Below are 14801 nucleotides of genomic sequence, written 5' to 3' on the forward strand. Positions count from 1 at the left end.
GTTTTCTGAATATTGAGCTTTAAGCCAAATTTTTCATTCTCCTTTCACTAAGAGGCTCTTTAGTTCTTCTTTGCTTTCTGCCATTAAGTGTGGTGTCATCTGTGTATTTGAGGTTACTGATATTTCTCCCAGCAATCTTGATTCCAGCTTGTGCTTCATCCAGCCTGGCATTTTGCACGATGTACTCTGCATATAAGTTAAATAAGCAGGGTGACAATATACAGCCTTGACGTACTCCTTTCTTGATTTGGAACCAGTCTGTTGTTCCATGTCTAGATCTAACTGTTGCTTCTTGAACTGTATACAGATTTCTCGGGAGGAAGGTCAGGTGGTCTGGTATTCCCAAAAGGCTTTTGTGTAGTCAATAAAGCAAAAGTAGATGTTTTTCTGGAACTCTCTTGCTTTTTCGATGATCCAATGGATGTTGGAAATTTGATCTCTGGTTCCTCTGACTTTTCTAAATCCAGCTTGACATCTGGAAGTTCATAGTTCATGTACTGTTGAAGCCTGGCTTGGAGAATTTTTGAGCATTACTTTGCTAGCATGTGAGATGAGTGCAATTGTGTGGTAGTCTGAGCATTCTTTGGCATTGCCTTTCTTTGGGATTGGAATGAAAACTGACCTTTGCCAGTCCTGTGGCCACTGCTGAGTTTTCCAGATTTGCTGTCATATTAATGCATATAGATCTTATTGGACTAATAATGTACCAACACACAAGAATAAAGATCAATCACAATTATTGATAGAAGAAAGAGTTTGTTTCTAATAATGTTCAGCAGGTATGAAACTTAATGATGCCTTGGCAAAACAAGGGCAAAGTTTAGAACAAATTTCATTGTTTTTTTTGATAATCCAAAATAAACCATTATTCTAAATACAAGTTATCTGCATTAATGATGGAGTATTATTCATAGAATAAAATTAGGGACTTCCTTGGCATTCCAGGGGTTAAGACTCTGTGCTTCTGAAGCAGTGTGTGGGTTCGATCCCTGGTAGAGAAACTAAGGACCTACATCACATGCTACATGGTGAGGCCAAAAGGTGAAAAAACAAAAACAAATAAAAATAAAATTAGATTATTAAAATTAAAAAACCTCTGTTCTTTTAAGATGTTTCTGAAATAGGCTTCTGTAAAATTGGAGGGAAAAAAAAAAATGGTCCATAATCTATGAAAGCTTTAGAAACACTACTTTATGTAGCCCCCATAAGCATTTCTTGAAATAAGCAGGTTTTTAGACCATCCTTCTTTCTCTACATAGGTTGGAAATTTTTACACACACTCACAAATACACATGCCCTCAAATAGATTGTAAATGAATGTTTATCTGCATTGATTTTACCTCCTGTGAAGAAGTTATAAGCAAAGTGTTTTCACTGGAATTCTTCCTTTGTTGAAAGTAGAACTATAGTAGCTTATAATGCTTTCTTTATACAGAGAATCAGTGACAGGTGGACAATATAAAAATTTAAAAAGTAATCAAAAAGACAGCATTTTCTTAATCAGTAAAAGGTTTTAAATGTACTATCTGGAAATCATTTTTCATGTATAACTTGATAGAAATACTTCTTGTGCAAATACTAATTGGTCATAATCATCTTAGAAGAAATGAATACCAATTTTATGCTGCTTCACTATATCCTAGCAGTATAATTTACCAAGTAAATAAACTGTTTATACTAAAATTCTGTGACATGAAAAATTAAGCATTTGGGAGAGTCAACAAAAACCACAGTTTGGAAAATTCTCAGTACCAAGAGTGCCCAAAACACTTTATTGGAAGACAACAACAAAAAAAATTCTCTAGTTACCTTCAATATATTCTACAATACATCAATATGGTCTTTAGATCTATTCTAACCAGGTCTCAGACAATTTCTAATTAAGTTTAATCCTTACTCCAACAAATAGTTAAATGGTCTTTCCATTTCTGGCTATTACTGATTTATTTCTAACAGTTAAGAACTGTCCTGGCCCCCATTTCTAGACAGACTTTGGGACCCGATCAGACTGCAAACAGCCACTGGAGGTAGGCGTCTGCGGCCCAGGAACCACGGGTGCAGGGTTGGCAGCAGCGACCCAAAGCTATGAAAAACGGGTGGTGTTTCATAAATGAATCATCTTCAGGTCTGTGCTCAGGGACTAGCGTTTCTATTACAACCTTGCTCTCCCCAGGTCAAATTATAGCCCCACTCAGTTCCAAGTCTAAGGTTTTTAGTATGTGATGAGGTGGGCTGAATTTGCCCAATGTGTCCGGAGGGGCTCAGTTGCCCATCTGGATGGTCGTCAGGAAGCAGGGGTCAATGGCATTTGTGGGGTTATTTTATCCTCTTCTCACTTCTATGTGAGTTGGCAGACTCTTAACTTTTCAACATTTATTTTGGACAAATGCCTCAATTTACCTATAAAACAAACACTGAGCTACTCTTTTCCCTTTAGGAATATGATTATACGCAAACTAATGCACTATTTTAAGATGACAGCCATGGATAACAGTGTTGGAATCATGTCGTGACATCAGTTTGTTACCTGAATAAAGCTATTAAATAAGAGAAAGAAAGAATATAAAGTTTATTTGTTACATATATCTTTTTAACTTTAATACAAAGTCAGATTTTTAAAAGTTGTACAAAGAAACCTAAAACCACTTTCCATCTGCATGATGAGCTTTCCTGTGTCTTTTCTTGTACAGGCTGAGACGCTTGCCTCTGCTAATAAGGAAGGCTGAGCGTGTCCATCACCATCTGAATAGCTTTCAGAGGAGTCATGATTTCTTCCACATTATCTCTTCTCAAAACCCAGTCTGGTTTGAGTCTGTGAGAAGAACAAAAACCTTTCATTAACTGAGTTCTTCTCTTAAGAGAGTCATGTCCACTGCTTTGTCTTAACTGAAAGGTGGCCCTTCGTGGACACATCACCCCCTCCAGGCCCCTCACACAGGTGGGAGGCTTCCTGTTATAACTTCAGATCATTACTCCCTATCTTCCCCAAGGATGATGGTGGCTCCTTTGAAGCTCAGGATATTCAGCCATGAAACCCCAGGGTTTTGTATGTAAACCTGGTTCCTGGTCTCCACTGGACTCCTGTCCCGTCTCAGAACTCCAAATCCTTGCAGCCAAAGAGATGACCCCCTCTTCTGTCCGTTTCTTCCCCTTTCCTGCAGCTCCACCCCTTGTCACATGACCACACGATAGACTGGCACCACCCTCAGAAGGTGCCCAGCCTTCCAGCCCCAACCGCCACTTGGGATTCAGCCACATCCTTCAACTTAACATGTCCATGCTCGCAGGCTCCGCCCACTGGGGGCCCACTTCCTGGACCTCAGTGCAAGCCTGCCCCCAGCACAGCACTGCACACCTTTGCTCCCCGCTGCATACCTTTCCCCCCTGTCTGCCTTTGGTACCCAGTATAATCTCCTTTGCAAATGCTGTTAACGCTATTGTCGCTCTTTCCTACTGAATTCAGCTGGAAAGTTCTAGATGGATTCCCAGTTGAATCCAGGCATCTGCCTTTTCCGTTCCTGCATGCTGAACGGTGCTAAAGAGAAACTACACAACCAGGCTGGCTGATTGTACACCAGCGACTGAAACCACCTAGAAATTGCTTCCTTTCTCTTTCCCCAAGATGACTATTTTATTTTTCAAATGTCCCCTCCACACCCTCCCCCATCTGTGGCGGAGTTAATGTTTATTATCTCCTTCACTGAGAAAATAGCATCATATCCATCTTCCTCACATGAATCCCTATCACTATATGCAATTCCATTTTCTTACTCTTTCCAGTGAAAATTCCAAATCTCAATTAATTGGGGGGTGGGGAGGGGAGTGGTCACACAGAGTGGGTGTTTCCCTATCATGGACGAGCACTGTGTGAAGAGAGAGATGAAATCTAGGCCACGTAAGATGTAGATGAACCTCACAAAGGTGTATTTATCAAGCTAAATAGAGAAGTTTGTCACAGAAAGCTGCCTATGTTTGACCCCATGTATGGGACACAGCAGAAAAGACACAGCTAAAGATACTAAAATCATGTCAGTAGTTTCCAGGATCAGGGGTCAACGTGAGAGAACTGACTGAAAGGGGCACAAGGGAACTTTGTTGTGAGAGAAATATTTTATCTCAGAAAAGGTGCATATATACTGTTTGGAGTTTTACCCGCCCACTCTCCCCAACAACGGCCCCCCCAAAACAAACCCCTGACTGTGTCCTGATGTTGGGAAAGATTGAGGGCTGGAGGAGAAGGGGATGACAGAGGATAAGATGGTTGGATGGCATCACCGACTCAATGGACATGAGTCTGAACAAGCTCCGGGAGATAGTGAAGGACAGGGAGGCCTGGAATGCTGCAGTCCATGGGGTCGCAAAGAGTCGGACGTGACTGAGCGACTGAACAACAAATGTCAAAAGCGGGGGTGGGGGGAAGAATCTTCATTAATATGTGAATAGTTCTACAATGTAATTCATATTAAAATACACCAAGTTCTTAAATAAACATCATTCGTAGAAAAGGTGGTGGAGGTGCTCAGTAGCGTCCGGCTCTCTGCAGCCCTGTGCACCACAGCCCGACAGGCTCCTCTGTCCATGGGATTCCCAGGCAAGGATACTGGAGGGCGTTGGCATTCCCTCCTCCAGGGGATCTTCCCCACCCAGGGACTGAACCCACATCGCATTTCCTGCTTGGCAGGCGGATCCTTTACCACTGAGCTACCCGGGAAGCCCTGGCTCAATGAACAAATGAACACTTGGTGACACGCAGCTGCAGGGCACATTTACTGCTCACCTTGAAACCATTCTGGTTCTTACAGGTGTTTCTGGAAAAAAGGAAAGGCTCACAGAAGAATTCTTCTTTTGTTTACAAAGGATTCTTTCAGTATTCACTTTATGCTTATGAGCTGTAAGTTTGTAGAGACTATAAATACGGTCGACAACTTTGGACCTACTTTGAACATCCTAAAAAAGAAAATGTATGTTTATTAAACTAGTTTATGTTTATTAAAATAGGATTAAACTTCATATCCTTTCTTTGCCAGAAAAATCAATCACAGTTAACAAACGCTGTGCAGTAACTGACAAGCTTTTAACCGTAAAAAGCCATGCTCTCCAAGTGCAGCAGTTAGACTGGTTTAAACTATAAACTAATTTAAAAGAATAACAAAGAGGGCAAACACTCAAAAATGATACACTTAATTCCATACTGAATTAAAAAAGCGAACATTAGAGTCAATATACCTATTCTACATCGTTACCAAGTCTCGTGAATTCTACCTCCTCAAAGATTCCAGCGTTACCCACCTACCTCTCACAGAAGCAGCCCCAGGTCAAGCACAGTCTCTGGCCCAGACCCCTGAGTGCCTACACTTGCCTCCTTCCTTGATGGTCTCCCTACCTCTACACACTCTCCCAAACCCATTCTTCAATCAGCAGCCAAGGTGATGTTAAAACTTAAACTGGAACATATTCCTTTGCTTAAAACACCTTTAGCGGTTTCCTGCAGTTCTCAGGATAAAGGTCACAATCCTATCCCGGCCCACGGTGAGACCTGCTGACTGCACACCTGGAGAGGGTAACGCAGAGACCTCACCAGGGGATGCCTGACACGTCTTTACATCACAGCGAGAGGATGAGAAGCCAATACACTGGGCTGCTTCCTGGTTTGCACGGTTCTTGCTTCCCTCAAGTACATGGAAGCTGGTTGCTCCTGTGTGTGCCCAGTCACGTCCGACTCTTTGGGGTCCGATGGACTGTGGCCCACCAGGCTCCTCTGTCCATGGAGGTTTCCAGGCGAGAATGCTGGAGTGGGTTCCCGTTTCCTACTTCAAGGGCTGTAATAAGGTCTACTTCTAGAATTCAGCTCCTTTGACATGTGAGGAACAATCAGGTCAGCCCAAAAAGAAGGTGTGAACACACACAAAACCCTATTTAAGTTATGATACCTTCCGCATAAAAGTCTTGGGCTTAAGAACATGCAAAAATTACCACAAAGGAAAAAAAGCTGATGAATACTCACCGAAGCGCGAGTTGTCGTCTTTAATAAAACAGCCAACAAACAACAGGTTTTTGTGAAAATGCTTCTGCTCTTGTCGGCGACTTTGTCACCAGACTTTTCCTGGTACATCTGCAGAAGCTCCAGCAGTGTATCTACACAGTTTTCGACATCATAAATCGCTGAAGTCGTCTTCTCATACTGGAGGGGAACAGAACCAGGTTACGAGTTACAATGAGGGCAGATTCTCTTAGAAACACCAACTGAGAAGGAGGCTTAGAGACAAATTTTGGACCATCTGCATCAAGAGCGAGGACTTTATGAGATGACTTTCTGAGGTCATTTCTGGATCCATCTTACATGCAGATGTGCCTTTTAATGTTTTTCTTCCCAACCTACTTTATTTATTTATTTATTTAGTTTTTTAGTTTTTTAATTTTAAAATCTTTAATTCTTACATGCGTTCCCAAACATGAACCCCCCTCCCACCTCCCTCCCCATAACATCTCTGTGGGTCATCCCCATGCACCAGCCCCAAGCATGCTGTATCCTGCGTCAGACATAGACTGGCGCCCAACCTACTTTAAAGTTCCACAAAAAATGAATCAAATCTGAAATCTCTGAAAATGCACACCTTGATGTAAATGAAAACAAGGTAAAAAACAAGGACATTTTAGCGAGACCCTCTCAGAAAAAACATACCATCTCTGTGATAGATAATCATAGCTGTGATAGGCACTCATAGCTGTGATAGGCACTCGTAGCTGTGATAGGCAATCATAGGTTAAGATAACCATAATGGTAAGAAGAAGGTGAGCTTGCTTTAAAATAAATAAATGTGATGATCATTAGCCAAGAATCTATCTTTCGTGCTTCAATTGTGAATCGCATCATTAGATTCATGTTGACATCTGCACGGCAACAGATAACGCTACTGGTACTAAGAAAAAAACAGCAAAGCGATGTGAACACTTAGCACTTGTTTGGCACATCTGTGGATTAAGCACATTATGTGCACGGATTCATTTATTCTCACAATAATATTATGAGAAAGGTATGATGACTACCGTCAGTTTACATTAAAAAAAGGGAAGCACAGAGAGGCTGAGTAACCCAGAGTGAGCGGCAGAGCTGGGATGCAAGCCCAGGCAGTCTGGCATCAGAGTCTCTCAACCACCACTCCTCAAAAAGAAAAAAACCCAGGGGAAGTCTCGAAGTTACGGCTGATAGATAGGGCGAGGAGGATAAACCTGCCATGTCAACATCTCTGCATGTGTTAAAGTTTGGTGGAGACTACCTTGAGAAGTCCAAGGTCAAAAGGCTGACATTCGTACCTAGAGTGTCCCAGGGAGCCCGAGTACAGCGGTGGTATCAGCCTGTTTTGCCACATGTGATAGGAAGAGGTGCTGCTACCCTGGTACAGCACAGCGTGTGGAGGGTCGGCTCTGGCAGGGGATATATGTGAGCCCACGTCCGGCCCCACCACTGACCACACGCTGGTCCTTGGGCTGGGACCCTCCCTCCTGTAAGGATGATTATTCCTTCATTACAAGATGGGAGTGAAAAACTGGCTTGAATCTCAACATTAAAGACTTGAAGATCGTGGCATCTGGTCCCATCTCTTCATGACAAATCGGGAAGAAGTGGAAGCAGTGACAAATTTTCTTGGGGTCCAAAATCACTGGGGACAATGACTTCAAGCCATGAAATTAAAAGACGGTTGGTCCTTGGAAGGAAAGCTATGACAAACATCTCTTTGCCAATAAAGGTCCATATAGTCAAAGCTATGGTTTTTCTAATAGTCATGTACAGATCTGAGAGTTGGACCATAAAGAAAGCTGAGCACTGAAGAACTGATACTTTCAAATTGTGGCACTGGAGAAGACTCTTGAGAGTCCCTTGGTCAGCAAGGAGATCAAACCAGTCAATCCAAAAGGAAATCAACGCTGAAAATTCACTGGAAGGACTGACGCTGGAACTCCAATACTTTGGCCACCTAATTTCTGATGAGCCAACACATTGGAAAAGACCCTGATGCTGGGAAAGATTGAAGGCAGGAGAAGGGGGTGACAAAGGATGAGATGGTTAGATAGCATTACCAATTCAAGGGACGTGAATTTGAGCAAACTGTGGGAGATGGTAAAGGAGAGGGGAACCTGGCAGGCAGCAGACCATGGGGTCGCAAAGTAGGACATGACTGAACAGAAAACAACAAAATGGGAAGGATGATACAAACCACCTCAGAGGATTAATATGAGGACTTAATTAAATGATGCATGAAAAGCACTAGCACGTGGTTAGCAAGTCCTTGATAAATGCTTGCCGTCACTGCTATCAACACTACAAAAGCAAAAGAAATAAAATCATAACATTCAGCGTTTCTATGTACAGCTATGTTACATGAGTCAGCATATCCCCCTAAAACCCTGGCATGCAGTAAACGCACTGTAACTTGGAGATCTCAGCTCTAGAGAAAGTAAGCATAGACCTAACTTGCTGGAGGAGAGCTCTGGACCACGGGACGCTTCACAATCGAGCTGGAAAGTACCTTGGCGACATTAAGCAAGACTTGCACGGCGTATCTGATGACCTCCATACACGGGACGCTCCGGTTACAGCTTCGGATCAAGACAAATACTTTAGAGATTGCTCCGCTCTGGGCCATCTTCTCGCAGCAAACTGAAGACAATCTAGTAACTGCCTCTGAAAGAGGAAGAAAAAAAAGAGATATATTCACAACAACAGAAATCAGCATCTTAACTACTCGTGTGTGCTAAGTGGCTTCAGTCCTGTCTGATTCTTTGTGACCCTACGGACTGTAGCCCACCAGGCTCCTCCATCCATGGGGATTCTCCAGGCAAGAATGCTGGAGTGGGCTGCCATGCCCTCCTCCAGGGGGTCTTCCTGACCCAGGGACCAAACCCACATCTCTTACATCTCCTGCACTGGCAGGCAGGCTCTTTACCACTAGCGCCACCTGGGGAGCCCCTTCTTTGCCTACTCTAAGGTAAAAATGCATTTCTAACCTTCTACAAAATACTGTGGAAACAAACTAACCCAGGTGCTTCAGGGCCTCAAGCACAGTGGAAAGGTACTTGTATGTCAGGAGATGGTGCAGGGCAAATACTGTTCTGTGGTAGAGCTTGTTTTCTTCCCGAATCTCCCTGTTAACACACTGAAGTCTCTGTCGAATGGCTTTAGTTTTTGAAGTATCATTTTTCTTCCTCCAAGAATATCCTCTCCATAGTGCCTTAAAGAGACAAACCAGTAACTTGAAGATTGCAACCCCTGATGTTGTGAATTTATATCTGTATCTACTTCCAAAGAAAGTAAATATTTTCAGTAAAATTACATGATGCAGTCAGACACTTTGCAAGTAGAACTTCAATTCAGGATCTAATAAAGAGCAAAATAAATTTTTTTAAGAAGAAATACGTATAATATTCCTGCATATGAGCTAAAATAGCATTCATTGGTCAAAGGTGGCTAACTGTATTCAAAATGAAAAAAATACCTTTGCAGCTCTGTCATCAACTTCCTACAGGGAATTTGAAAATAAAGTGCTTAACAATGAAATTATGGTAGCATAGTGCTTATGAATGATTCTATTGGCCAGCCTTAGTTTTCTAGAATGTGTGCGATTGTGCTTTTTGAAATGTTAGATGTAGAATTCCCGGGTGGTCCAGTGGTTAGGACTCAGCACTTTCCATGCTGTGGCTTGAGTTCAATTCCTGGTTGGGGAACAAAGATCCTGCAAGCCTTGAGGTATGGCCAAAAAATAAAATAAAATAAAATGTTAGGTATCATGTAGATGAATTGCAAAATCATAATATTTTCAGTTACCTGAATTTTAGCGATTCTTTTGTTCAAGTTTTCCTGCTTTTTACGGAGGAGGAAATGGCGGACAGCTCTCTGTATTACGGAGGCAGCCCTGCTGTGCTGGCTGGCTTGTTCTCGAGCTTCACGCTGAATGTTCACGATGCTGTATTTCTGAAGAAACCTCTTACGCTGTGATCTTGCTCGAAACCATCTCTGTTTAAGACGGATGAAGATCTTTATTATTTCCGGTTTTTAAAAATGAATGTATACATATATATACAAATGAAATAAATAGAACATTATATTGAATACCTTTCAACCCTCCCCAGTGGCATTACTTTTCCACTCAAGTTAGTGCAGATCCTTCCAGGCCACAGTATGTGAGTGTGAGTGTGTGCCTGTGCAAGTGTGTGCATGTGAATTCAACCCTGCACAACATATTCCTCATTTCATAATTTATATAAATCTTATTAAGCTGTGTATTCAATTACTTTATTGAACATACACAAATGGGATTCTTATTCAGAATACATAAAGAACTCATAATTTATTAAGAAAAAAACACTCAACAGAAAAACAAGCAAGGTATATGGAAAAAAATCTTTTTAAAGCACATTATACACAGATAAGAATCTGAATAATCAACACAGGTGAAATGTTTTTTTCAGAATTGTTAGCAGTCAAAGGAAATCCAAAACAAAAATGATATAATTTGCCATTCATCAAAATGACAGAAATCAGAGTCTTCCAGTGCCACAAGTTGGCAAGAATGTGGAGAGAGAAACAGGTACCCTCAGATGTTGCTAGCAGAAGAGTAAATGAGTCCAAAGCACCAGAGAATAATTCATAGCTTCAGTGCTGTGCCATAAAACATCAACTTATCTCTAAACCATCACGACATCCTAACAGCTGTGTGGCCAAAGCTAAATGTCATATAACCTTACTAGAGGTATTTGGAAATTGCTTATGAAATATCAAAAAACTTTAAACAAAAATTAGATCATAGTCTTAATGCAAAGGAAAGCTAACCTGAATACAGATGGCTGAGTTAAGCTGTTTATTGTTAGCGTTCTTCAGAGCCATGTGACGCCTGTAGGCTCTTTGAATTCTAAGAGCAGACAGGTGATAAAAGGCAGCTGCTGCGAAGTGAAGAAGCCGGATTTTGGCTCTCTGCTCTGAGATCTGAAGGAGAAAAAAAATTAACAATCAAATAGTTAACTCTTGAGACGATCAACCAATGCTTATTTCTGTATATCTTCAATATCAAGTTATATAAATTAGCAATAGCAAGTTAGCTTTTAACTATTAAAATTATCTACATTGTAACTTGAAGTAATTATATTCCTTTGCTGCTGTTGTTCAGTCCCTAAGTTGTGTCTGACTCTTTGCGACCCCACGGACTGAAGCACACCAGAATCCTCTGTCCACGGGATTTCCGGGACAAGAACACTGGAGTGGGGAGCCATTTCCACCTTCAGGGCATCTTCCCGACCCAGAGACTGAACTTACGTTTCCTGCATCTCCTGCATTGGTAGGTGAATTGTTTACCACTGAGCCACAAGCCCCCAATTATATTCCTTACAATATGTTCAATGGTGAAACCCCTAACTGAGGGTATAGAAAGCAAAATTATATTTGGGCACTTCACTCAAGAATTTAATTAGGGGCTAGCTAAGGCTTAAAATGTACCAGTTGTACCAGGAGAGGTCTAGGAATACTAAACTCAGGAAGGGCTGGCGTGTTCCAAGCAGACTGGCTGGAGACGGTGATAACAAGCGGGACAAACATTGGACCGGATCTCTCCAGTGTTCCGGAGGAGGCACTGGCACCCCACTCCAGTACTCTTGCCTGGAGAATCCCATGGATGGAGGAGCCTGGAAGGCTGCAATCCATGGGGTCGTTGAGGGTCAGACATGACTGAGCGACTTCACTTTCACTTTTCACTTTCATGCATTGGAGAAGGAAATGGCAACCCACTCCAGTGTTCTTGCCTGGAGAATCCCAGGGATGGGGGAGCCTGGTAGGCTGCCGTCTATGGGGTTGCACAGAGTTGGACATGACTGAAGTGACATGGCAGCAGCTCCAGTGTTCTGGAGATGGTGATATCAAGCGGGACAAACATCTGACCGGATCCCTCCAGTGTCAGGCAGTGTCGCCATGTAGAGGACTCCTGTAGCAGAAGCTCCCAACAGGGGCCTTTGGCCTTCAGAATTCCAGCTTATACTCAATGAACAAAACACAGATTTCTCCTCTAAGTTTTTTTCTGTTTGCCAGTGCCGCATACATAGGATGCCCAGGATGCTATGAATACCCGAGGGAGGACTCTTCCCTGCTGCAGGCGTGGACGTTATTGCAGATGGCCTTACAACGCCCTGACAGAGTTGCCTGTGGTAGCACAGGACGACGTGGATGACAACCTGCTTCACAGGTGGAGCCCTCACTCAGACTTCAGCTCCTTTGTTGAGATTTATTGCCCGAGAGAATCTATTTTGTATTTCTGGGAAGCATCTACGGGAAACAGATATCCTGCTTAAAAATACTCACCCTTTTCCTTACGAGCCAACCACGCACCAGTGCTTGTAGAACAACTGTAGATTTTTTTAATTCGACATATTTCATCCTCTGATGCTTCCCAGCCTTCCTGGCTCGTATGAATCTCTGTATGGTCAAAGCAGCTGATTTCTGCTGAAGAAACACCTGCCTTGCTTTATATCCTCTGAAATTTGCTTGGATCAAACAAGCAGCTTGATGTCTCTATAAGGAAAAATTTGCAAGTGACATTAACATATAGATATACTATTTCAACTCACTGGAGGTTCTGGAATTTCTCAATGTAAAATAAAATGTATAATTATATTTCTTAGTTTAAGATGTCATATGTCATAGATTTCAAAACCCATAGAGGTCTATAGCTGAAAGTGAAGTTTTACGGAGGTGTAAACCAGGAATTATAGATACCAGGTACTCTTTCCCTCTCTTCTTCTTAATACTCTTCATTGTGAATGAGCAAAGGACTAATATTACTACAGGACAAAGGCACTTAGTAAAACAACTAGTTACACTCTAGAGAAGAGAATGGACGTCATAAGCAGTTATGAGGGAAGCTGTTGGCAGCTTCAAGAACTGTGGCGTAGTCCCAGCCCATCTTAGGTTCCTCAATTCCAGAACATCCTTACAATCAAATTCCAAGACATGTAAAATCTCTGGATTGAAACAGGAACTAGATTTGTTTTATGACACAGACCCCCACATATTAGTTGACTGACCTTGAGCAAATCCCTTTTTGTCTCCAGACCTTGCTTTACTCATCTATAAAATGGGAATGCTGACAATAACTATCTCGTGAGAATCCCCTTAGTAAATATATAATAGAAGCTGTAATAATAATAGTGGGTATATAATCATACATAGTGAATATTACATGAATGTAAAAATTTACAAGTAAACTTTTAATTTATTAAAAGATCATAGGTATCACTGCTATTCTAAAACTGATGCTAAATATTTTAACTAGATCACCAACTGTGGCTGAAAGAGTATGTGTTAGACTCATACAGACAGGATATGCTATATCTATTATGACTTTTTTTCAAACTTGGGTTTGAGAATACTTTATAAATACAGGTACACACACAAATATTTACAAATAGTATTTTTATGAGTGAATATAATTTTTAATTGACTGCAATGATGTACTTAAAATAAATGTATTGCTAAGTCACTTCAGTCATGTCCGACTGTGTGACCCCATAGACTGCAGCCCACCAGGCTCCCCTGTCCCTGGGATCCTCCAGGCAAGAATACTGGAGTGGGTTGCCATTTCCTTCTCCAATGCATGAAAGTGACAAGTGAAAGTGAAGTTGCTCAGTCATGTCCGACTTAGCGACCCCATGGACTACAGCCTTCCAGGCTCCTCCATCCATGGGATTTTGCAGGCAAGAGTACTGGAGTGGGTTGCCGTTGCCTTCTCTGAAATAAATGTATAGTTAGGTCTTTACTCTTTTTGTTTTCTATTTTCTAAAGTAGTTCTTTACACATGAATTGCTTTTTTTAACACCTACTTTCGTCATTAAGGATTGTTCATGAGTTGTTCTTCCAGAGAGTACAGCTCTCCATCTTCTCTGAATGATGACTGCTGAGGCTCTCACATTCAAAAACCTACAAAGCGATTATTGGAAAGTGATTTCAAAGTAACTTATTCAGTAAGTATTTACTGCCCACCCCCATAAATACTAAAGGAGAAAGAAGGTAAAAGAAAGGCAATGGGAGAATAAACAAAAAGTAGAAATGAGTAATTTATATTAGGTTCTAGCAATCAGGATGGTACAAACACACACAGAGAGATACAAACAGATAACACAATGCAAAAGAAATTTTACAACTGGCAATATTTCAGTGGTCAAGAAATATTAAGTTCTAGAATGACAAAACATTCTGAACTGGATCAGGGAAAGTAGGATTAGCTGGATCTAGAGAAAAGCCTCAGTAAAGGGCTAGTGGTAGAATGAGTGGTAGAGAATAAAACCTGAGTCCACATTGTAATCAAGTCTCTGAGCAGACAGAGGTGGTCAAGAAGAGAGCTCGGGAGGGGGGAACAGTATCAGCAAATGAGAAGGGGACACTCAACCGAAAGAAAAGATGAGCGCCATCAAAAGACTGAAAAGAGACAGAACCGGAGAAAAACTTAAAATGTGAGGGACAGTGATTAAACTTTAGCATCAATATAGTAGTAATAGGCAACAACATAGAATGGGCAGGTCTTTATCTGTGTGTTCACAACTGTGTGGAAAAGACAGAGAGGTTAACCAAGTCATGTCACCACTTTTCCTAGAAAATAAGGCTGAATGTCAACAGGAAAATTAAATACTGGTCCTTAATAGCTGAGAAAAGCAACTCTCAGCTATTGTTAAGCCTGACTCTACCCATGGAATTAATCAAGAAATGCTTTTAACACAAGTGTGCTCTCCTAAAACAATCTTTAAACCACTGATACAATAATTCA

At 41.6% G+C, this 14801-nt stretch overlaps 1 protein-coding gene across 3 annotated transcripts in view; it reads right to left on the bottom strand.

The window, feature by feature from the left end:
• Positions 1–1742: 1742 nt before the first annotated feature.
• ASPM (assembly factor for spindle microtubules) overlaps positions 1743–14801 on the bottom strand; it is a 62599-nt gene continuing 49540 nt past the window's right edge. For all 3 annotated transcript variants that reach the window (XM_042229282.2, XM_015099402.4, XM_042229281.2), the window contains exons 20-28: positions 13861–13957; positions 12344–12553; positions 10829–10981; positions 9824–10012; positions 9038–9230; positions 8529–8683; positions 6005–6181; positions 4778–4947; positions 1743–2812 (exon numbers count right to left, since the gene is read on the bottom strand). In XM_042229282.2, the coding sequence (XP_042085216.1) occupies positions 2710–2812; positions 4778–4947; positions 6005–6181; positions 8529–8683; positions 9038–9230; positions 9824–10012; positions 10829–10981; positions 12344–12553; positions 13861–13957 (1447 nt within the window). In that variant the 3' untranslated portion in view covers positions 1743–2709. The remainder of the gene's footprint in view (positions 2813–4777; positions 4948–6004; positions 6182–8528; positions 8684–9037; positions 9231–9823; positions 10013–10828; positions 10982–12343; positions 12554–13860; positions 13958–14801) is intronic.

The sequence above is a fragment of the Ovis aries genome, chromosome 12, assembly GCF_016772045.2.
Source record: "Ovis aries strain OAR_USU_Benz2616 breed Rambouillet chromosome 12, ARS-UI_Ramb_v3.0, whole genome shotgun sequence".
Taxonomy (NCBI): domain Eukaryota; kingdom Metazoa; phylum Chordata; class Mammalia; order Artiodactyla; family Bovidae; genus Ovis; species Ovis aries.